The sequence below is a fragment of the Micromesistius poutassou genome (assembly GCF_964030765.1).
Source record: "Micromesistius poutassou genome assembly, chromosome: 4".
Taxonomy (NCBI): domain Eukaryota; kingdom Metazoa; phylum Chordata; class Actinopteri; order Gadiformes; family Gadidae; genus Micromesistius; species Micromesistius poutassou.
This window is the reverse complement of record NC_140274.1, coordinates 13389275-13414247: the sequence shown is the minus strand read 5'-3', so window position 1 is coordinate 13414247 and position 24973 is coordinate 13389275. Positions and strand designations below refer to the sequence as shown.

Sequence of the window (24973 nt, the reverse complement as noted above, 5' to 3'; positions counted from 1 at the left end):
GAATTTCCTTGAGACGTCAGTGAGTCAATGTCTGGATGACTCTGACTGGTTGTGGTGGTGCGCGGGCTCCACCTGGATGTCCATGTCCAGCCGGTAGTTGAGGTCTCCCAGCCAGAAGAGGTGTGTGAAGCGCAGCGAGATGTCGAAGGAGCTCAGCTGTTTGTCGCCCAGCGACAGCAGCCGCAGGATGTCCAGGTAGTTCTGGTTCCTCCTGTAAAAAAACAGAAACGGGTTCAAGACAGCGGATCGAATTCAGGAAGTGCATGTTTTAATGTGTTTTAATGTGTCTTATTTGCAGCATGAAACGGTAGTCGGTTTATATTGTATGGTCACAGTGCAGCATGTAGACAATTCTGGTTCATGGGTGCCTACCTGGCGATCTTCTCATTCCCTGAGGTCAGGTGGCAGTTGACAAACCCGAAAGACGTTCCGTTGAACATGAAGGACACCCCTACAGCCCCTTTGTTACCTAGGAATAACCAGCAACAATGAGTTTGCATTTGATAAAATCAGCACGAATCTGCAAGAACCCCAAGATCCCACATCCTTGTGATTTATATGATTACATCGGTAACCGTACCACAAGAGGAAGTGTGAGTGTGTGTGTGTGTGTGTGTGTGCATGCATCTATGTGTGTCATCGCGTGTGCTTGTGTGCAGGGCGGGAATGGCACTGCGGTTGTCACCCAGGGTGTTGGCGATGCCCGTCTTGACGCTGGACACGCCCACGTGGCTGATGCGGTTCTCGTGCTCGGGTTTCACCAGCACGGCGATCTTGATGTTCCACAGCGTCTGCACGGCGATCTGTCACCGCACAGGGAGAGGAGCGTGCGTGGTCAGGGGGCGAGCGCGCTCAGCTGACACTGCTGGTTTCAGCGAGTGCTACCGAGGGTTAACGGAAACTTTCCGTTTACATTGATTCACTTCCGTACATAGCAACCAAGTGTTGCTATGTAGGTGGAACAGCTTGTTTGGTTTGAAACCTTTCAAAATGAGAGGGGAACGGGAGCCAAGTGGATCCCACGCTGCAAATGAACAGAGTATACGGTATTTTAGTGTGACTGGTATTGTAGAGAGAGTTCTCAACTCTCCCGCAAAATAAAAGGCACCCTTGAAACCCATTTTGTCTTCGGGTGCTTGTGAACTACCCCGGCAAACACCAACACCAGCGCGCCGTACACCCACCGGTGGCGGTCGGCCGTCGTCAGGTGACGTTTCCTGTTGGCCACTTGTACAATCTGCATTCGCCAACCTCAACCGACCTTCTAGAGTGGGGTGTAAAGACTCAGTTATGGTTCCACATCGACGCAACGCAATGACCACGCAGGTTCGCGACGTTTTGACGCAGTCGTGTACCTGCGTCTCGGTTCTGCGTCTGGTTTCGGTGAGCGGACCAATCACAGCCCTTGCTTGCTAACCCTTGACGCAAGGTTACAATTTTTGGGAGGCACACATCAGGCCCTTGCGGTGGACGCAAGGATGTAAAGGGTCCGTAAAACCCCTTGCGTTGCTTCGACGTAGAACCATAACTTAGCCTTAGCCCAGCATCGTTCACTCAGTTCCCACCGAGCCGGAGCCCAGACTCACCGGCTTGTACTCCAGGTCCGTCTGGTCCTTCAAGCCGGCGCGGATCGACTCCACCCACTCCCGGTCGCACATGGAGTTCTCCTGGGTCCCGAACACGTACAGGTCGTGGGGTATGGTGACCGTCATTTCGTCCAGGGTCTTGCCCAGGCCACGACACAACACCCACGAGCTCATCGCCTTGGGCGCGGGCACCGAGCCTAGAGAAGGGTTCACACCTCTGGGTTGAGTCTCTGACTACGGCCGTGGGTCCTGTCATGAAGCTAGTCCATGCAACTATCATGTGGATGATGTCAATTATACTGTGTGTGTGTGTGTGTGTCTCTGTGTCTCTGTGCGTCTGTGAGAGAGAGAGAGAGTGAGAGTGTGAGTGTGAGTGTGTGTGTGAGTGTGAGTGTGAGTGTGAGTGTGTGTGAGTGTCCTACCCATGTTCCATGTGCCTATGAAGATTGAAATCATATCTGGCTCGTCTTGGTTGGAATGTTTATTTTTCATCAACTGCAGCAATTGACAAAAGGCCTCGCGCTTCTGAAAAACACCACAACGCCGTAATGATGTGAGACGGTAGGGATTGAGAAACACAGACATAAATCATGGTCAGCTGGAAAACACACATAGCATGAGCACTAAGCAACATTACATTAAAAGGACAGCAACACGGTTTCTTTCGAAGCCATCCATTGACATCAAGAGTACAACTTTAAATGCTGTTGAATCATTCCACTTATTACAGTTTAGATATATTTAACAAAGGCAGCCAAGTATCGGATTGTTTTTCAAATTGTTTTTAAACAATATCAAATGGCACCAATGTCTTCATGCAATGTCATGATGTGAACCAGTCCATACAGATTCCTCTCCTCTCTCGTGTGCAACAAATATGCAGGTCCTTTCACTTCTCTCACACATGCACACACACATGGTAGATTCTATACATGCGTTTGTAAGTCAAAAAAAGTAAAAAAAAATGTTAGTAAATGTAACACATTTGTAAATGTATTACATGCGTGACAGTATACGCGTGTGTGTGTGTGTGTGTGTGTGTGTGTGTGTGTGTGTGTGTGTGTGTGTGTGTGTGTGTGTGTGTGCGTGTGCGTGCGCATGCATGTCATGCATTCACATACCTTGGCACTGGCGAAGATGAAGTCTTTCCTCTGGCTCTTGTCCTTCTCCTTCTCAAACACAATGCCCAGCTTATTCTGGACCCGCTGTGACTTGATCAGCTGACGGACTGGTACACAGAGGGAGGGAGAGCAGGGCAGGGACAGGGAGCGCGGGAGGGAGCGAGAGAGGCACATACAGAGTGAGAGAGAGTGAGAGAGGACGAAAAAAGATGAAACATGGGGTGGTCGTGAATAGGGAGGGTTGTATATTTAAAACATTTTAATTAACATGGGGAGTATGTACAATATTCTTTGATCGACAATAACGTTTTCAAGTTGAAAGTTGAAACCACAGAAGCGACCATGCAACGGGAGTGTCTGGGTGTGAGCGGGTGTGTGCGTGTCATCACTCACTCTTGTCGTGGGTGAAGGTGGTCCAGTCCTCCTGACTGTCCTTCACCTTCTTCATCACCACCAGTCTCCCTCCCTCCACGTCCACAGACAGAGTGTGCTTCTGGCTCTTCCCTATCTTGGCCAGCTCGGCCAAGCAGCCGTCCAGCTTCACCTGCGGTGGTGAGGACACACACACACACACACACACACACACACACACACACACACACACACACACACACACACACACACACACACACACACACACACACACACACACACACACGCACACGCACACGCACACACACCAGTGTATGGATCAGCTTCTGTTCCAAGCCCATCAATAAGCCCCGACCTGGATAGGAGCCAAAATCCATGAAGCAAGGTTTGGTGATTATAAAGACAGCACACACACACACACACACACACACACACACACACACACACACACACACACCCTTTAGATAAGAGATAAGAGAGAGGGGTATAGAGCGTTTCCATGTGTCTACAGCGCATACCATGGCCTCCCCACCAGGGGGCATCTTAGCAGAGCTACAGAATCATTTATGGTAGGATAGGTCTTGAACCTCAGGAAAATGTCCAAACATCATATCTCAATCTAAATAAAAATATGAGGTCCTGATTCAAGCTGGATTTCGGCTTAAACTAATTATCAAACAACCTTATCGCTTTACCGCCTTTCTCTTGCTCTTCACGCCTTCACCACTTCCTGTGCAAACAGGAAGTCACTGGCAAATCACAGGAACATACCGTAATGACTAATCACATCTCTCATGTCCTCCCCTTGATGCTCATGCTCTGTCTATCATTCCTTGTACTTGTAAGTTCATTTTAACGCAATGACCCCTCCATCATCCCCTTCCTTTATGTTGTAACTGCCTCTATATTCTTATCCCCCACATTGATTCCAGGTGTCATCACACCCACACAAGTGCACAGCATTGCATACACACACACACACACACACACACACACACACACACACACACACACACACACACACACACACACACACACACACACACACACACACACACACACACAGGGAGGGGGAGGCTAAAAGTGCATCTTCTTTGTGGAGAGCACTCTTTGGTAGTCCTTGTGCTCACATGACTCACTAAGGGCTCATCTGAGGGGGGGGAGCTCATCCTACACTTCTGAGTGCCACACTGTGTGTGTGTCTGTGTGTGTCTGTGGAGATGCACTCAATTGAGAGGGACAACAACATACCAGCGTGGAAATTTGCACTATCGTCTTTGCTCATTTCTGCTGTAACACTGCAAATTTCCCCACTGTGGGACTATTAAAGGATTATCTTATCTTATCTTATCTTAAATGGTTGAGATGATATTTGTCAATCGGGTTTGGCCCCGTATCAAACTAGAAAAGCAACTAGAGTCAACTGACTGAACTGTTGAGAGGAACAGCTGAGACCAAAGGCTGACTTCTATTTACTGGGTCTCAGAAGGACTTTCCTTGGGTGTTACTTTCTTTGGGTGTTGTTTGGGTGTTGTCGCACACTGAAAAAGTTGCGGTTAAATGTGGAGAAATGGATGACCTCATTCCCTAGTTTGAACTCTGATTGGCTTGAGATGATGGACATTCAATTGAGCTTACCGCCAGCATGTTAGTAGTTACCTCTTTTCAAGAGAGACAGAAGTATTTGACATTCGTTCAATTTCCATCTACATTGTGAGGGTTTGTTGATAGTCTGTATGCACCGCAAGTATCAAAGCAGCAAAGGACCAGCAGCAAACAACATTGATCATCAAATATGTCGTGTGCGTGCGTGTGTGTGTGTGTGTGTGTGTGTGTGTGTGTGTGTGTGTGTGTGTGTGTGTGTGTGTGTGTGTGTGTGTGTGTGTGTGTGTGTGTGTGTGTGTGTGTGTGTGTGTGTGTGTGTGTGTGTGTGTGTGTGTGAGCATGCGTGTGTGTACCTCAAAGGCCTGCACGGGGATGGCTTTGCTGTGGCGTGTGGAGAGGGGAGGCAGAGAGCAAGGAGTTAAACTCATTTCCTGGAGCGCTTTGAGAGCCTGCGGAGACAGAAGAAGAAAAGTTTAAAAAAAATCACTGCAATCATAATTGTAGATACCTTGCCAAACTTGATTGTAACATGCATATGTTCTATATCAATGGGTCATTGATTGATGTTCAATGTGAATGCATTTACAACATATGAAGTTTGTATTAGGCCAATAGAGGCAGGTTGTATTCGGGGTCAAAGGGTGCGGGGTTGAGGTGGGCGCGGCGCGGAGGGGGGTTCTTGGGGTGGCGGAGCGAGAGGTCACAGGGATGAAGAGGGACGGGGAACGGGACCCGGTGCACATGTTGTGGGAACCAGAGGATTCCCTTGTTTTGTGGTTGTATCTTTATTTTGTCTTTGTGCGCTAGAAGTGACCGCGTTTGGTCATTGGTACTAACTGGACTTCTGGATTTGATCGAGTACGAGTGTACTCGACAACAGAGAAGGACACCACATTGGTCTAAGCTGAGCTTCAACACGCGACAACAGTTTATAAACCCCGGGGTAAAACAGACATTTGATCCTAATATCCATTTAACTTCTTTCTTTTTAAACCTACGTTGTTTGCCAAAGTGCTGCTTGTCTTTATTTGCATTCAAAGCAGTTTGTTTATTACATGAGCTTCATCTGTAACACACGGTGCTAGAGTATGAGCAGTAGCAGGGGTGCTCCATAATGAAACACAAACACTGTGCATGAAAAGGGATGGAGTGACGGGAAAGAGAGAAGGCCCTTGGACGTACGGTAGGCATGGAGAAGAACAGAGATCCTCAGTGAGAACCAGAGGCAGCCGCCCATGAGCAACTGTATGGCCAGATTCGTACTTTCTGCGTCCGCACGTCCGCGAGGCTCTGCTTTAGTCTGCGTGACGTAAAGCTTGTCGTCCGCCCAAACAAACCACTGTGTTGTGGATTGTGCAAAGCAAACAAAAGGCACCATATCCTTTTTCCTGGATGTGCTCTAGGAAGAGCCGTGGCGGAGAGGAGTCGGACACATTTAGCGGTGGGGGGGGGGGGGGGTGAGGGCATTTCCTTCCCTCCGAGAGGCTAAACATCCCACACACGGAGGAGAAGGAGGGGAGCGAGGTCTGGTCCTACGCTGGGTCTTAGATTCAAAAGGGTCGAGAATGATTTGTCGTTCTAAAATGCTTGGCATGTTAAGGTTAACTGAATTATTAGGAAAATATCTAAATTAAGTTCCATACAACAATTGGTTGGTACTCTGAATAGTGCTCTACTGTTGCTCAAACTTGCAGCAACTTACATCAACACCGTTACTACCTAAAGCATTATTATCATATAAATGTAAAGAATATTGTGTGTAGAATGTGTCATGTTAAGGACTTTCCAGGGTTATTTCAATGGCTATAAGAGGGATGGAATTCCCCCCACCACATAGACCTCCTGAGGTCATCTCCCCTCGACTTGCTAGACTTGTCCACTTGGACAGCCCAGTGAGTGAATTACAGCAGCAGGGACCCAGGGGCGAGCAGGAAAGCCGTATGTCATCAGCCAGGACAGGGGGCCGTGCCCTGCTCTGACAGACGTGGTGCGGAGGTGGATATTGGAGAGGGAGTGGTATCTCAGCATGAGGGAGTATAAGTATGACTAGTTTGGAACAAGGGGCCATGGTGGTGTGGATAACATTAGAAGGTATTGACAACCTGATTGGTATGTTCTTCAATTTAAATAATTCAAACGAGATCTTAATCATCTTATAACCGCCTCTTTAAGTCGACCAGTGGACGGGATGGAAATAGTGACTTTGATTTGGGATTTCTTTAAGGGGAAGAGTACATGGAATAACGATCCACTTTTTATCCACGTTTTGTTTTCTTGAACAAGATTTATCGATAGATTCTAGGTTTTGGTGTCTCAAACAAATAATCCTGGACCTTGAACCAAACAACCTCTCCATGGATGAGTATGGGTTATCTGGCTGTTGAGTGTTTGTGTGCCTGTATGACTGAGCCGGAAAGACAGAGAGATAAAAAAAAGTCTCTGAGAGTGAGCAACAGAGAGAGAGGGTGCAGGCAAAGGTCAGGTTCTGGGCATGTACCTTCTTCTCTATGGAGGACAGCAGGTCTTTGAGGATGGCCAGTTTAGTCACAAGGTTCTCCAGCTCCTGGTCTCCACCCTGATTCACAGACTGGTGGACAGAACAAATAAACAAATATCTGATGGATGGTACATGGGGAGAAGGAAAGAGATAACAGATAAAATAGAAGACAACTGTTTCCTGCAGTGGCCTCGTGATTCACACACACACACACGCCTATGGCCTACCACATATACGAGTGCGTGCGTGTGTGCGTGCATGCGTGTTTGTCTGGCAGGCCTGCATATGAGGAAGCTGAAGTAAAGCGGGATGGCACACAGACGTGACCCAACACACAGAAAACCGAGAAACCTAGTTTGTGACTCACGTTTCAGACCAACAGGTTTCTGACTTCCTCTAAGACAAATAGCATCAAAAGACATAAAAGTGTGAAATAATTAAAGTAAGTTATATTCTACATGGCCTACCTGTTGGATCATCTTGGAGACCATGAAGGCACTTTGCTGATCGAAGACCTTGGAAAGGATCTCCAGGCCAGACAAAACCTTATCCACCTCCCTGTAAGAGGGCAACAGCAAAAATGAGTTCAGTGTGTTCATATAACTGATGTAATGAAAATACATTCGGAATGATCTCAGTTAGAAGTAAGAGACACAGTGTACATTTTTATGTGTGTGTATTTTGTTGAAATATATATATTTTTTTTTTTTTGTTTTGCTATATCCTGAGTAGTAAATGCTCAGGTCAAGTAACAAATAACACCCACTCTTCAAATTAAATCTGTGTCGTGTCCCCAAGTCTCTTCTGCATGTAAACATTGTGTGTTTCCGTCATTGGCTCACCCATTGAGGCGCTTGCAGGAGGACACCAGGGTCTTGTTGAGGTGGGGCAGGGCGCAGGCCCCCTGCTTGACTGCTTCCAGGTCAAGAGCATAGCTGCCCTTCAGGTACTCATGGGAAATGGTGCTAAGACCGTTAGCCGCCGGAGGGCTACCACATAAAGAGACAGAGGCAGACAAAGTGTCAAGAGAATCGTTTGACCTGAAACGCCACCAAAGAAACATAAAGATATACCTTTTAAGAATGTCAACAGACATTGACTATTAACATATTTATATAAAATTTTACCTGATTACAAATACAAACAACAATCAGAGAAACAACTCAGTAGTGAGCTGTTTCTCTGTAAGGAAATCCCACACCGAAAGAGACTGGGAAGATGGAGACATTTTCACTTAAGAGATATGTGTGCGTATGTTGAACCACAAAGTGGAGCAACTCCAGGACTTTTGAAAGAATTCTGTTACTGTATTTACCTGCAGAGCAGTAATAATAATCACACAAAGCCATAGAAATGGACATGCCAAGGCAGGAGTTTTGCGTGTTTTCTTATTAGAATGTATAAAGTGCATCTGTGGAGTCAGGAATTCCAAACCCCCAAACTTCCTCTTTCAAAAATCGGACTCAGTCACTGCCTGAACAAAAACCGCTGACAGTCAGACACACACATTATTTACATTGATTTAGATTGGATAAGGCCTTATTGTCTCCCTTGAGATACATTTGAAGTGGGCATTTGAGAACACAGGGGACATAGCAGCAAACAACCTCTATAGACACATAATGTTTGTATTTACAGTATGTACAATCAAACTTACAGTTAGCCTTCAGTAACACACAAAGATCCTTATAGATCAGAACATAAACACCAAGAATATTGCATGATGCCCTACCGGTATGCCAAGATATTTCAAATTCCCTACAATAAAAAGCTTTAACATACTGCACCAAGGCCCTACTCCAAGATATTACACATCCCCCCACCGATAAAGACCACCCCCCCCCCCCCCCACACTTCATATCTCTTAATGATCATCTTGTTATTCAGTTTCTGGCCATCCTTAAAACTTTTTCCCTCCCTCTGTGTATGTGTGTATGCAATGCTGTGTGCTTGTGTGTGTTTTGGCATAGATAATCCAGAGGGCAAGCATACATACACACTCACACACAGACAGACACACACAAAAATATGTACAAGTAAGCATGGACACATGCATACTAGTGGTGGGAAAAGAAATCGATTCTTCGATGCATCGCTATTCTCACTAGAACGATTCTGTCTCTATGCAGATATATCAGGTAATTCATCTGTTGATTATCTTTAATGATCATCACACAAGTAGGAAGTGATTAGCCATCTCAGATGTATATATATTTTTGAAAATCCTGCATGGACATAAAAAAAAAAGCCAACACAACAAACCCTCTTCCAACAGGCCCTTTATTATCTGCGCAATGTGGTTTTCAACAGGATGTGGTGTGTGCCTTCAGAGAGGGGGGTCTCCGGCAGAACGGAAGACTTGTGTATGCATGGAGACAGCCGAGAGCGAGAGAGCGTACGAGAGATCGAGAGAGAGAGGTAGAGAGACAGAGAGACATTGATGAAAATGAATGACAATGTGTGTGTGAGTGAGACGAGGACAAAGTAAAGGTATATTCATCATTCATTCACCATGCCCCCACTACCGCATAGCCTGTGTTGCTACACAGCCTGACTTGTGTGCTTAGCATATTAGCAATGTTTGCTTTACCGCAAAATCTTGCACTAGCAGGTACACAACTCATGTCAGGTAGGTGTCTCTGTACAAAACATGTCATGAGTGCGTTTTTGAAGGGGGCGGGATACCTCTCAGTGGGCGTTTCGGGTCCAGGGGGCGTGGAAGTGGAAGCAGAGCGGGGTGGAGGGGGGGCTTCTCATCCTCCCCATCTGTCAATCAAAGAGACACTCTTTAATGATACATCTCGGGATCAATTACAGAGAGCAGGAACTGTGTGTGTGTGTGTGTGCCTGTGTGTTTGTGTGTGTGCCTGTGTGTGTCTGTGAATGTGAGTGACAAAGACAGAGTGAGGGAGAAAGACCAAGATGGAGAGAGAGAACAAGACACAGAGACATGAGTAATTGGAGAGAGATAAAGAGAGCGAGAGAGAACAGAGACATACACAAAGAGAAAGAGAGATGGAGCAATAAAGACAGACAGACAGAAAGACATAATTGCACAGTTAAGAGAGAGAGAGAGAGAGAGAGAGAGAGAGAGAGAGAGAGAGAGAGAGAGAGTTTGCACCTGAATAGTCCCGGTCATCGCTGAGTGCACTTTCTTCTCTGTCCACTGGGTAGAGCAGTGTGGAGACCAGGCCTTGGCTGGGCTGAAGGTACAGCAGCACCAACTCTGGCAGTGTCTTGAACCGCTTCGGCTGAACACCCTGAGATGTCTGAGAGAGAGAGAGAGAGAGAGAGAGAGAGAGAGAGAGAGAGAGAGAGAGAGAGAGAGAGAGAGAGAGAGAGAGAGAGAGAGAGAGAGAGAGAGAGAGAGAGAGAGAGAGAGAGAGAGAGAGAGAGGAAAGACAATGATGAAATAAAGAGTAAATAAAAAGAGTAAACTAAATGAAAACAGTCCAAGGGAAAACACAAAAAAACTCTTTTATTTTTGACTTTAGCAATAATATAGATAATATAGACATACCCCGACCTGAATGAAGTGAATCAGTGACCCTGATTAAGGCCTTGAACACTACAGTGGGCTTTTGGGGCCGTACGTGGCGTGCAAGCCAATCCAGCCCAAGTGGAGCCAGAGGCGCTCTAAAGGCTTGTGACTGAGAGGGAGGACTGTGGCTTCACCCAGACATCATCACAAGCTGCCCTGACAGACGCCTGGACTGGGGCGGCAGGGTGAGGTGGTGGCGGTTCATAGATGGATTAAGTCGTGTGTGTGTGTGTGTGTGTGTGTGTGTGTGTGTGTGTGTGTGTGTGTGTGTGTGTGTGTGTGTGTGTGTGTGTGTGTGTGTGTGTATAAAGTGCAAAAAGATGTGGGGGGGGACTTCACAGCTGTTGGGCACAAAGCACAATGAGACAGCTGTGTGTGTGTGTGTGTGTGTGTGTGTGTGTGTGTGTGTGTGTGTGTGTGTGTGTGTGTGTGTGTGTGTGTGTGTGTGTGTGTGTGTGTGTGTGTGTGTGTGTGTGTACGTAATACAAACATCAGCACATGCCTGCTGCTACTAAAGCGTGCTGGGTTTTTTCTGTGCACACTGTAATACATGTACGTTTACCCCACAGATATACAGACAGACAGACAGCCACACCCACCACTAGTGTGACCCGATGAGTAGGTCACACAGATGCAGACCAGTCTCATGAGGCAGTGTGTCCCACAGACCCAACAGCATCAGCAGCACAGCGTAAGCATGCGCAAGACTAATCACGAGGACGTATCAGTGAAGACTAATCTGTCACTGCTAAAGAAGTGATATTGCAGAATCTACCAAATGCCTTGTTTAAAGTGATTGTCCTTACAGTCAAAAGCTTGAACACATACAACAGTTCTAGCTTTTGGCTGTGTGTGAGTGTGTTACATCGGTGTGTTAATACCTGGACAGCTAGAAAGCCCTCTTCATCTGGGAGGATCCGGTATGTGTGGACATGCTTCTGAAACCTGGAGAACAACCCAAAGGAGACACAAAAACATGAGGTCATCGTTCCATCAGGCCTTCATGGAAATTCCTTTTCAGAATGATGTGTGTGGGTGTGTGTTAGTGTTAATAGTGAGGGACTGTGTGTGTGTGTGTGTGTGTGTGTGTGTGTCTGCGTACATGCGTGCGTTGCGTGGGGGTGGGGGGGGAGGTATCAACCTGTTACTGTCTATCATGACAGCCGGCACATGTTTGCCTAGTATTGTCATGGTACAGTAGAATAAAAGAGGACAATAAAATGACAGGAGCAAATAAAAGGGCCCAATTGGTTGGGCATGTCAGATTTGTGTATATATTATATTCAATATTATACAAATAAATGTGGGTTGAATCTGACAATATCTAGAACTATAACTCTCTCTTGACCACAAGGGGGCCAAGTACCTCTGGACATACAGATCTATTACTACAAGATCTGTAGTTCTATGAGCCTGAGGAAATTAATATCTTTGATGATGGACAGAGAGCACAACAGGCTCAGTATGGTTGCGAGTGCACACATTATGACCAACTGTAACAGCGGATGGCTGCATTGCACATGCAAAACACCACTGCATCCTGTATTTGCATGTGTACGTGCGCGCGTGTGTGTATGTGGTAGGGCTGCTCGATTTGGAAAAAATGAGAATAACAATTTTTTTGGTCAAGATTGAAATCACAATTCTTCAAACAATTATTTTTGAATTTGAAAATAAAATGCATTTATTTGGCATTTCGGCAAAAAAAAAACTCACTGTAACAGTGTTTTCCAAATTCTTAAACTACACAAAATGTTCAAATAGGAAATAATGTACAAATAAATATGTATCCAGCTGTTCCGTAATTTCTATGAAACTTTCAATGAATAAAATAAATATACTAGAAAATTGAATAAATTAAAAAATAATAAATTAAAATAATAATAATTTTTCAAACTAATCGTTCCAACTCGATTTTATTAATTTGGAGATCGTTTGACCATAGAATCAAAATCGTGATCAAAATTTGATTAATTGCACAGCCCTAGTATGTGGGTGTATGTGTAGGTGTAGGTGTTAGTGTGGGTGTGGGTGTGGGTGTGTGTGCATAAAGGATGAGAACAAGATTCATCCAGATTTAGTTGTTTGGAATATGAATAACTTTTGTATATCGTTGAGTCACTCTGCCGCATGTTAGTTGATGCATTATAGCGCATAGAGTACTAAACAATGAAAATAAAACACTGTTGTAGTAGCTCTGCTATTAGCTGAGGAGAGACTGGGGACTAGATATGGTTACTGTAAAAACACCACACAGCTGGAAGTGTGCGTAGGGGGGGTTGGGGGGTTGTGCTAGAGAAACATAATGAACGTTGGTGGAAGGAAAATGAGGAGAGGCTGATCTCAACGTAGCATCAAATAACAATATGAAACCTAATACACGTTAGAGTTCAGTTCCAGTCCCTCTCAATATACAAATAATGTACCTGACGACAAGACACCATTAGACATTGCATTTCTGGTCACGATGGCCACCCAAATGCTTTGCAAATCATTCACCCGCCCTTTGCAAAGTCCGGCCATGACAGGTGACAGTGCTCCGTGAGCACTCAAGAGTGTCTTGATGAAACAGGCGTGTCGAATCAGCCACCACAGAATCCGTGGACTGATAAAATCACACGTATAACCTCCTCAGCAGCGTCGACATTGTCCACATACCAGATTGCTTATTATGATCCGATACTTTGGATCCATCCGAGAACAGCAGATGGACTAGTAGTCAAATAGTTACTACTGCTGCCTCAGCTCTGGAATCCAAAAGCAGAGCCCGAAACGGACCCGCCATTGTCATTGTCTCGTGTGTGCGTGTGTGCATGTGTGCGCGTGTGCGTTTGTGTGTGTGTGTGTGTGTTTCCTGCTTGGAGGAGGAAACACAACTGATGAGATTTCATTCTTTGTGTCTTAGGGGGTAAATAGTATTATCTTAGAAGCAGCTAACTTGTACCAGAAATAGCCACAGATACAGCAGAGAGAAAAATAAGAGACTAAAGAATCACTTTGGCCAAGGCCCAAGGCTCGTAGGTTGTGCGTATGCAAGTGCAAGTGAATCATGCGTGTGTGTGTGTGTGTGTGTGTGTGTGTGTGTGTGTTGTAAACAATGGTGTTGAATGTGTGTTGAGGTAAGGACTGCTTGGCTGACTTCCTGTATCCCAAGTTTGTTTGCTGGACCATCTCCTCTCCTCCCAACAACACAGGCAACAGCTGTGGGCAAAACACCCGCACTCCTCCCACTCTACGGAGGCTCATACAGCATACAGCAAACCTCATGACAACGTATAACAGGACTTAACAACAAGACCTCCAACCCTGTGTCTGTCTGTGCCAGTATCCCAACTCATGTCCATGCTTAGAGGAGATAGTGTTAAGAGAAATATTTCACTACCCAACACAAATATTTCCTTCCTCGTCATATAATTCAGCCGTGCGTGTACTCCAGAAAAGAGTCATTATAGGTGGTACCATTTTGACATCAGCATTTCTAAAATGGTTCGCCCTGTGAGTGGGATGTATCAAAGTGCTCAGTTAAAGTGTATGAAAATCAATAAACAAAATGGGGCTTTCTAAAGTGACTGATGCGATTCAATTGCAGTGCAGACCCTGTATGGAGTTCTGAAGTTTAGAATGAGGCCAGATATGCCAGTATTTGATCATTCAATTCCCGCCCTCAGGCAAGTACCATACTACAAGGCCTCACTGAGTACTGTCACAAAAACTACTGGGACACACAGATTGCAGGTTACCTCTCTCTCTCTCTCTCTCTCTCTCTCTCTCCTCTCTCCTCTCTCTCTCTCTCTCTCTCTCTCTCTCTCTCTCTCTCTCTCTCTCTCTCTCTCTCTCTCTCTCTCTCTCTCTATCTCTCTCTCTCTCTCTCTCTCTCTCTCTCTCTCTCTCTCTCTCTCTCTCTCTCTCTCTCTCTCTCTCTCTTGCTTGCTTGCTTACTGTGTGAGATGTAATAACAAAACCAATAGCAAGTAGCACAGCCATCACGATTACTTAATTATTTAAAAAATGTGGGCATCAAACCATTGTTACAATAGCCTACATTAAAAACCTAAAGTAACAAGAAGCTATCTGGTACAGGCCCACCTTTAAAAACCTAACGGAACAAGAAGCTATCTGGTACAGGCATACAATTAAAAAGGTGTCACCGTTGACGGGTCTGGAATCCTTCAAAAACACCAATAAATTAGCCTCAACTTCCTGAAGGCACATGTTTCCGCTCAGGATCGTCAGCCAAGGCCCTATGGAGCAGACACGCTTTATAGTATGCACTCTGCAGTATATCTTTAAACTGTATAGCTGCCAGAAACACTGGCAACACTTTTTTTTTTACTCCTAATGGTTTTCAAAATAATATAATTTTGAGGGCTTACAGGATCATAGAGAAAAGTAAAGGAAATTGATTGTCAAATTAATAAAGATTAAAAAAAAATTGGCTTGTCCTTAAGCCAGACACTTAAGCAGACACAATTATTACTACATAATTATACTGTAATGTATTGTTATTATTATGTGTTCGTAGAGCTTAGGTTTTTGTGTGTCAAAATAAAAATATATGCATAGATGTGTATTAGGCCTATTGTTAATGCATTAGACAAAAAAAACATGATGAGTCTCTCTCTATCACAATGTTATATGCCTATATATATATATATATATATGATCAAATATCCATCATAGGGAATAAAAAAGGAAAAGTGGTGGTAACCGACTAAATAATGGAACACGGCCATATCAACTTCATCAGAGGCAAGTGGCCTGGAGAAGCATAACACGCAAAGTGAAAGTACATGCGAGCGAGAGAGGGTGAGATGACAGCGGAAGGAGAGGGTGGAGGAGTGAATCAGGAAAAAGCTGATGCAGGGAAGCAAGGATGGAATGTTGTCATCCATCAGAGACGGTCAAGCCTGATTCACAGAGCTGAATCAATAAGGTCACCTGGATGGCTAGCTAAAGCTCAGTTTTCTCTTCAGCAAGAGATCTACTGTACACTCTAGGATCTATCCAACATCCACAATACACTCACTGGGGAACTATCCACACACACTCCACAGACCATCCACATCATCCACTCTACACTCTAAGAAAAATGCTGGTGGTGCCGGCGTGTCACCCCAGGTTATTATTTGAACCTCAATGTCCGCGACCTACCTGTCCTGTGGGCATAGTGGAAACATGAGGACAATGAACCTTGAACTTTCCTCACCACACCATACATATTCTGACCTTTTTATCAAATGTGCTTTAAAGAATATATTCAGCAGTGGTAGTATAAGTGTGCTTGGCAGTATAAGGAAATGAGTAATACAACTTGGGCAAGTAGTGCTAAAGAAATGATGAACCGACGCAATGAGATGTGTATACATTTTTGCATAAAGCTTTACTAAATTAGTATTTTTAATTAAATGCATAAAAATATTGTTATTGGTTCATATTGACATTTGAATTGCGCTACTGATCTGGTTTATAATGTTGACGTCATTGTCTAGTCAACTTGTCAGCTCATAAGCAGGAACAGTGTAGAAACAATGAACGGGGGTTTTGGTTTTGGCTCATGTTACTTAATTTATACCTTCTTAAATTAAGGGTAATTCACCATTTAAGAGTGACCTGCAGTGAATGGACACAACAAGTCATTAATGACTGAGTAGGTGTAATTGATTACGGTACAGGTAAAACCAAGGATGTTGGGGACCTCGCCAAACCCAGAACCTTTCATCTGGGAGTTGACCACTATGCAACCATAGGCATCATAGTCTTTGAGTTTGAAATAATTTCAGACTAGATGAAATGATACACGCCGTTAAACTATTATCTAATTTTACAGGGAAAGGAAATACTGTAGTCCTTTTACCCCTAAGACGATGAACTGATAACTTATAACAAGTTGAAAACAAGATGATAGGGTATCACAATGCTATCGAGGGGCTATGATTCGTTATTTTTGCTCATCACTTACCAACGAACCTAGATAGAGACACACACAAACTTTGTAATGGGTCACACAAATTTTGTTAAAATTTTGTTTTGATCGTCAGTTTACCAATATGCCATTCTGAATTTGCCCTACAGACAACCACATCTAAGGAAAAGACGGGTGTGTGGTGTGTGTGCCATGCTGAAGCCAGTGGGCAGATTTGGGCAGTCGGCTGCTCGCTGAGAGTAAACAAACCCAGTAGCCTAGTAGACAAGGTTCAAAACCATGAATTTGTATGTATTATTATGTTTTAGAACTTCGTTGTAGACGTTGATATCCCAGACGTGACGGACGAAGAAGTAGCGGACAACTGTCCGATGTTGTTTTGGTCGCAGATATTATGTTTACGATCAACTAGAACCACTAGCTTCTTAAACTTTCGTTAGCAATGTCAACCAAGGCCTCGCACAAAAGTGGAACCTTCAACTTTGCTTTACTTTGAAGATACTTACAGCACACATAAGGCATAAGCCCCGCTGACACTTTCGCTATCCCGCACCAGGAAACTTCCATCTCTGCCCGCCCGGGCCAGCAGCTCCTCGGCCGCCGCGCGACTCAAGTCCCGGTGATACCACATCGGCGGCGCAAGCCCCAGCGGCGACACCCCACCACCGGCCATGGCCACAGCCCTTCAACCCGGCTCGACTCGGTCGCTTCCAGAGTTATCCAAACCTCCAGAGTGCCAGAATCACTTGAAACCGGGGAGAAAAGTTTTCCCTATGAAGATAGTACGGAAACCGCGACGGTGCTTAAACGTATAGTTATACTGTCGCGCTCTTCCTTGGGTTCAATTCCTGAAAAGGCTCGCAGCCTCTCGCGTTTCCTAGTCGCACTGAAAGTAGCGTATGTAAAATCCACGCTGGAAAGGGATAGCCGGAGAGTGGGAGAGAGGGAGGGCGGGTTGGTCTATCCAAGGAGGGACGAGAACATGCTTCGACTGCTTCCTCCGGTCTGTCGGCTGACAGAAGGATCAAGACTTTGAGTTGCCAACCCAAACCATACTTCCCTGACATAGACAGAGCCCTAAGCAATCCCTGCCCCGGAGTCACTCTAAAGAATAAAATGCAATGGGTGCCAAAGGACAGTTTAAAAGTTGTATTGGCACAACCTATGCTGCTGACCGTGCATTTTCATTAGAAGCATAAAATAAATAAATAAATGCTAATTAGCTTTCAGTTCAGTGGGGATCTTAAATCGACAACCTAGATTACAGTAGTTATTATACATGTACAGTATTAGGCTTCATTAGGCTTACAATAATATATAGTTATAGTTATAGTTATATTATAATTATGTTTATGTAAACTATTTTGTTGCACCGATTTTGACTATTGTATCAGAATTTATATGGTTGACAACACACATTTTCTACCTTTTATGTTTATACCACTTGAAGGTTTCTAAGAAGTCAAATAGCTTTTGCATTTTACTTCAGAATAATTTAATTATCTATTGTATTTCCGTCCTTTTTTATTCCTAAATTCTAACCATATAATTTCATGCGCGCGTGTGTCTGTGTGACCTCATAGAGGCTGGTTATTTATAGCCAGAGGGACTGTAGTCATCCCCTTGCTATTTCTGGCTATGGAATCACGCTGTGTATCATGGATTTTGCAGCATAATAAAGTGAATGAAACACCACATTATAATTTCACGTGTTTCGAAATATTGTCCATGTGGTAAATGTTGCACTCAATTGTTTTGTTTTACTGCAACTTTTAAATAAGTGAATTGTTTTTTTCTTTCAAATCATATTTGTGACAAGGTCCCACATGAACCCAATCAAAACTAAAAAACAGCACCGCCATTTCTGATGCAACTTACAAAGAATAAACATTGACACACGTCATAACTTCAACATTGGCCTACAGCTTCAGACTCAAACACCCATCTCTTCCTCCGCCATCTGTTTCTTATTTCTCTCTCACTGTCTCTCTCTTGCACTTTATGGCTGTTGCATCCCACGCCACACACACACACACAACCCCATAATTACGGAGCAGTGGAGCCATCTAAGCGGTGGTTGTCCCAGAGTGGCCCGCCATGGGACGCTGTGATCTGTGATCAACTCAGGCCCAATATAGAAATAAACTTTTATTTCATCCTTGACCCGGCAGCAGCACTTATATATTTAAATTCCTTCGATAGCTACATATTTCAAAAAGTGGTTCCTAGGCTGATCCCTGGTCAGAACTTGCTGGAGAGCTTCCCCATCCCAGAAGCCCATGTTGCCTTTCCTCACTGATGTAATGGAAAACACATCAAACTGGCTTAAGCTGAAACATCAATTTTTCAGTCGTTTTTGTTTATTGATATCTTCAGTGAGACACCTGATGAGGTATGAATCTTCTTCAAAATGTAGTAACAGCAAAAGGAGTCCACCAGAAACACTCCCTTCTTCTTGTTAATACATACACATAATTGTTCAAAATTAAAATTAACAAACTATAAATTAAAATAACTTAAATAATCAGAGGGTAATCATTTTTATGTATTCATTATTAGAGTTGTTTGAACAAGGATGGGAGAGAAATTACTTTATTTACTCAAAGTATGTTTGAGTAGTTTGAGTGTAGGACAAAGTAGCAGCGAGCAATAACAAGTTACAGATTGAGTTTGTCTCTAATCACAATATAGACCTGTTTGATTTGATAGCTAACGATAAAATATGGAAAGTCATGGTACCCATTTCACACGAGTCCTTGATTTGCTTCAATTGGATCCCATGTTAGGATCACACCTACATGACACTAGAAGCATGATATAGAAAATACAATTTCTGTAATTTATAGTCCCGCACATCAGCGGACACAAAAATTTGTTGTGCCATTGAAGAGACAGACACCATGTTGAGGCAGGTAGCATGACAACTCTCTTTGGTGATTTGTATTCAAAACAACCCAGTCAGTGATGTGACAGACAGCAGAAGAAGTGTCACAAGGTACAAGTTGTGATGGACAACCCAGCCCTTGTTTACGTAGTATTCAGCCACCTTTTTGTTTGGGTTGGTCCCAGTGAACCACAGTTGCATGCATTTGCCAGACTCCTTGGTGAGTTCAGTGTAGAGGTACGACTTGGACCAGATCTGCTCACACATGGACTTGGCTGTGGGGTAAACTTCAGTCCACTTTTTGCAGTGTGCGTTCTGTGGGCACTGGTTGATTCCTGTGGGTGGAGGTGAAGCGTTAAACTGAGAGCGGAATGGAGGAGAAATGGCTTGTGAAAGCATTGCAATGGAGGGAAAAGGTCAACCAGCATATAAGCAGTACTTTTGAGTCTGATACTTGGTAAACCAACCCCCTAAATGTGGTTGGAGTAAGTAAGATGCAGTATTGAGTGCCCATTAGGTGAGGCAATAAAAGTAGCCATGGCCTGAAACAAATCATGACATTCCATCTGCTATTTTGATTCCACTGTAAATACAGCAAGCAAGTGCCTTCTTTTAATTAGGTCAATATGCAACCAAAGAATTAACAGTAATATTATAGCACATCATGCTATAAATTCCCTTACACACCACTACTAAGTAGTGATGCATAGAAGGACTAAAATAACATTCAATATCACTGAGTAGTACATTGGTTTGAAGATATTAAAAGTACACATTATCCAACACATGGAATTGCCTGTTCTCCGATATGGTAACCCCTCTTTGTGTGTGTGTGTGTGTGTGTGTGTGTGTGTGTGTGTGTGTGTGTGTGTGTGTGTGTGTGTGTGTGTGTGTGTGTGTGTGTGTGTGTGTGTGTGTGTGTGTGTGTGTGTGTGTGTGTGTGTGTGTGTGTGTGTGTGTGTGTGTCAGACAGACAGAATTGATTATTCTTACCAGATTTCCAGTCCCATCCATTGTGCCAGTCGGTCTTGCAGGTAAGGTCGTCCTTACAGTCGTCCCACCAGGTGTGGCAGTCTTCCTTACACAAGGGCACATCAAGGATGCGCTCCTTACGCCAGGACTGGTCCACCTACACCAGCCACAAGCAAGTGATTTATTGCAATGAACCCTCCCCTATCCCAAGCGCTTCCCCGTGGTCGAATCAGGTCAACATGTGGTTCTGTCTGCTCATGTCAACATCACCGTGGTGGACTGTACAGTGACAACAAGCATACTGAGCATTTTGCATTGATGAAGAAATATGAAAAACATACATTTGAGTGTTTGTATGATATAAATATAACCCCAAACAGCCTAAACAAAAAGGAACGGTTGAAATTGTGAAGTCAAGAACACATGTCCAATGACATTGTGTTCAATGAACATTCAGCCTAGGGCAGTGGACTATTGATGGGGGCACTAAGTGATTCCTTGCTGGCTGGTTTACAGTCATCTCTCTGTACAGTGACTATAATGTATTTATATGACCTCTGGCCTGGCTATTTATTCTAGATGTCTATTCAAATGTTTATTCTAAAGGTGGCGTACATCATTTATGCATACAACTAAAACTAGATATGTCAAAAATCGAAATGGCATTTCTCTAAAGAAAATGCATTTGCAACTCGTTTTCTACACAATTTTCTGTGAGCAGCTAACATGCTAATGTTATTGCAAGGTTATAACGCAACTTCGTTCATTTTCAAGTCCCTGGTCCACTTAGAAGCAGACTTGTAATTGCTTGAATAATGTTGGCATATTTGCATCTATTTACTTATATATAACAAAATATACAAAATATAACAAAAATTATCAAAAAATACAGATACATACATCATGTTCGTGCACATCTAAGGAGCATGTTACCCAAAGTGTGTCATTTGGGGTAATATGGTTTATGAGAAACAAAAATCTTCCAAAACTTTGAAGGCCTAAAGAAAAATCTATCCAGAAAGACCTTAGGGGTCGTTGAGGCTAAAACTTTCAGCATGTCAAGTAAGGCCCATATTCCAAGTATCAGAATTGGTGATGGCTGATAGTTTAGTTTAACATGACCCCGAATTATAGCGTCCCCAGTGGCCAAAGTGGTCACACACTTTGAGGCATGGTTACTTCCGGTTTCAGTATATTTCGTTATTCACGTTTGGAGTGATTGATCTTGGTTTTGCCTTCACCCTCCAGAATAAATAATATCAGGAAAATTAATAAAAAAGTAAACAATGTTTACACTATTACAATGGACGTGCATTTCACTGACTTTATGCTATTGGTTTGGTGTTGATCCCTCAAAAACTGTAGTAGGAGATAAAAATTAGGCGCAACGATAACAAATAAATATATATATATATTAACATAATAGCAATAGCGTGGCTTGTTTTTCAGCCACACTAATAAGAAGATGTAAGGATCATACACAAAAGTTATATGAAAAGCTGCAAGCATTAATTTATTCCTGTTTTGTTGTACCGCAGGACATTCATTTGCTGCCATCTAGTGTTGTAGAAAATACAGCAATGCCATCCCACCAGCTAGACCGAATGCGGCCCGCATCCCCACTCAGCAAGGCCCGCAGATACTTAAAACAACAACAAAAAAGTTTTATTCTATTTTACGGAAAACTCGATCAAGAAAACCGTACCTTTCGGTCAGGATGAGAAGCAGAGTATCTGTTCATAGAATTCAAAGGCGAACCCATGTGTTTAGTTTGCTTAGAAACGATATCAGTCATAAAAGATTTCAACTTAAGTCGCAAATACAACTACTACAACTAGCCTACTACAACTGCACTGAATATAATGCTTGTTGTTGCACTTAATGTTGGGCCACTGTTTTTCAGTTTTCATTGAATTATGATGTATTTGAGCCTTTTGCACTGAAAAAATACTAATTGTTTTTTTTTTTTAAACAAACTTGTTGTATTTGTCGTTTAACAAGAGTATAGACATATTAAAAATACATTTGAGCATGTAAAATCTGAAATAAATGTATGTTGGTTAAATTAACATACATGTGAATCTGAATGAATTTAGTGGCCATCCCCAAAATGCTCCAGAATCCAGGAAATCACATCTACCAAATTCCAAAATGTCTGGGGGAAGACCCCCAGATCCCCAGTCCATGACTGCGCCCCACCCACAAATTTAATCATCAGCCGCCACTGATAGACATATATATACACATAATTTGTTCTTATTTAGAATTATTTTGTAGCTTCTCTCATATCGGATTAGTTGAAGTGCGCAGCCATGATGGCGATGATGAAAAATTGTGGCCCTTTTTATCATGAAAGTTGCCCATCCCTGATCTAGACTTACCTTCTGTATCCATGGTCCCAGATGCGGAGAGCACTCGTAGAAGCAGGTGTCCTGGACGAAGTGTTGCTTGCATTTGTCAGACATGATGCCGCAGTGGTTCCAGTTAAAGTTGTAAAGGTAGGAGTTATCATCATGAGCCTCTGCGCTGGTGTTTGCTGTGCAACATGCATTGTCACTCCAAGGAGAACACTGAAGGGGATGAAATGGAAAGCTGGATAATAGGACAATGTAATGTAATGTGATTCAACACAACACAGTTTGGATAGCATAACACAACACAGCGTAATGTAGCATAGCATAACACAATGAAATCCAACACAGTTAAAACAATTAAAATGGCTATATCGGCTAATTCATATTTTTTCCATATTGCTTTCTGCATTTGGAGATTGTAATTTTTCTGGAATAATATCAAGTTTTCATTGTTACCTGCTTGTAAAGTTGTCCCTCAGCTCCAGGCTCGGTTTTGTGGTGTTTGGCATCCATGCACATGTTCAGTTTGTCCAGTGATTGAGTGCCACATGTTAGGGCTAGTAACAAAACCAAACGTCCCCACATGGCTTCAACAGAGGGAGAGAAGAAAACATTATATTACTGTTGTGATTAAATCCAAGGTGATGATGAAGTGCTCTTTACAAAAAGTAGGCTAGATCTCGACTTAATTTTCCACATGCAGAAAACACAAAATTAACTTCAAGATAATTCACCTTACCAGACCAAGTTCAATCGTAGATTGCACGTTGCAGGGAGTAAAAGCTGCGTCACGTTTTCAACTACAACCATTTTCATCTAGTTTCAACTGGGTTTTTGGATTTTTGGATTGTCGGTGCCGTGAAAGAAGTAAACGATTATTAATGCTACTACTACTATTAATGCTAAACGATTATTAATGCTACTTTAGTAGCATTAATAATCGTTTACTTCTTTCACGGCACTGACAATCCAAAAACAGTCGAAACTAGATGGAAAATGTGTGTAGTTCAAAAGGTGACGCAGGTGACGCATCATTCAAAACATTAGACATTTGACCGAGGGAACCGGAGCCTTGGAGGCGGGACTTATTCTTCAGAGGTAAAATATATAGTAGGTATAGGCCATAAGTATGAATATCTGGACTTTAAGGAATGAACGCTGATTGGCTGTCACGACAAAGCATCAAGCGAAATTCGCGGAAAATATCTAATATTTCATTCATTCGCTTCGCAGGTTTTTCAGACGGAAATTCGCCTCTATTCGCGTCTTTGCATTTACTTTGTATGTCTTCATTTTTGGGTCATAATTCACAATCATGAACATAATTTAAATGGTGTTTTAAAGTGCAATTACTGTTTACTGGTTTCAGTTTTAGACCAATCTTTATATTTTTGCTTCAAATCATGGATGGTGACCGACACACCCACCATAAGTAGAAACAAAACACAACCACAATATTTTGTTTGTTTGGAAAAGCACATTACTTGCATCAGGTTCAGGTTCAGCTTCATCAGTTATAAAAAACTGTTAATGCTTTGCTTCCTTCTTCTAACCATTATTTCAACATTTAATCTTTGCTGTTTTACCTTAACTGAACAAGATTATAGGATTTTTGAAGAAGCTGGGTTAACTTGTCTTGGGCCATAATGCCAAAAATATACACACATGGCAAATTGAGTAATAACCCATTTTCTCACACATTCTAGAACAATGAGTATGAAAAAAATTAAGGATTCACTTTACCTTCAAGAAAAAGACCGGCTCTCTATTGACTGAAAAATATTGTTTAACTGAAATACTTTTGTTTCTTACCTAGAGAATTCTGTCTGATGTATCTGTGTGAGACAGGTGAAATGTGAAGAATGACTATGTATCTGTGAAAGGCCAAAGTCTGTATGCCATGTGAGCTGGAATGAAAGGGGGGAGAGAGAAAGAGTGAAGAAGAACACAAGGAGAGAGAGTGAGATTCAAACACACACACACACACACACACACACACACACACACACACACACACACACACACACACACACACACACAAGAGCAGGAGAGACCTTGTGTGGGAGGGAGTTTTTTTATTATGTTGTAGTTAAAGGTGTAAATCTTATCTCAAGGTCC

General features: G+C 43.2%; 2 protein-coding genes across 3 annotated transcripts in view; both read right to left on the bottom strand.

Moving 5' to 3' along the window:
• The window catches only part of inppl1a (inositol polyphosphate phosphatase-like 1a), a 23054-nt gene extending 5335 nt beyond the window's left edge, over window positions 1-17719 (bottom strand). Inside the window, 16 exon segments of the mRNA XM_084466353.1 lie at window positions 47-211; window positions 373-469; window positions 686-803; window positions 1587-1783; window positions 2009-2111; window positions 2708-2814; window positions 3101-3251; window positions 5038-5133; window positions 7182-7271; window positions 7649-7739; window positions 8024-8170; window positions 9867-9924; window positions 9927-9947; window positions 10303-10450; window positions 11604-11667; window positions 17152-17719. Coding sequence (XP_084322479.1) covers window positions 47-211; window positions 373-469; window positions 686-803; window positions 1587-1783; window positions 2009-2111; window positions 2708-2814; window positions 3101-3251; window positions 5038-5133; window positions 7182-7271; window positions 7649-7739; window positions 8024-8170; window positions 9867-9924; window positions 9927-9947; window positions 10303-10450; window positions 11604-11667; window positions 17152-17318 — 1820 coding nt within the window. The 5' untranslated portion in view covers window positions 17319-17719.
• A 1482-nt stretch (window positions 17720-19201) lies between these two features.
• folr (folate receptor) lies at window positions 19202-23825 on the bottom strand. 2 transcript variants are annotated; one of them, XM_084466799.1, is made up of 5 exons: window positions 23595-23825; window positions 23312-23442; window positions 22883-23093; window positions 20523-20658; window positions 19202-19864 (listed from the first exon to the last, which is right to left on the bottom strand). In XM_084466799.1, exons 2-5 carry the CDS (start codon window positions 23362-23364, stop codon window positions 19590-19592), a joined length of 675 nt encoding a protein of 224 aa, XP_084322925.1. In that variant the 5' UTR covers window positions 23365-23442; window positions 23595-23825; the 3' UTR covers window positions 19202-19589. The 2 variants fall into 2 exon arrangements, with proteins under 2 accessions (XP_084322925.1, XP_084322924.1); XM_084466798.1 differs by having other exon boundaries at window positions 22883-23071.
• Between the last annotated feature and the right edge of the window lie 1148 nt (window positions 23826-24973).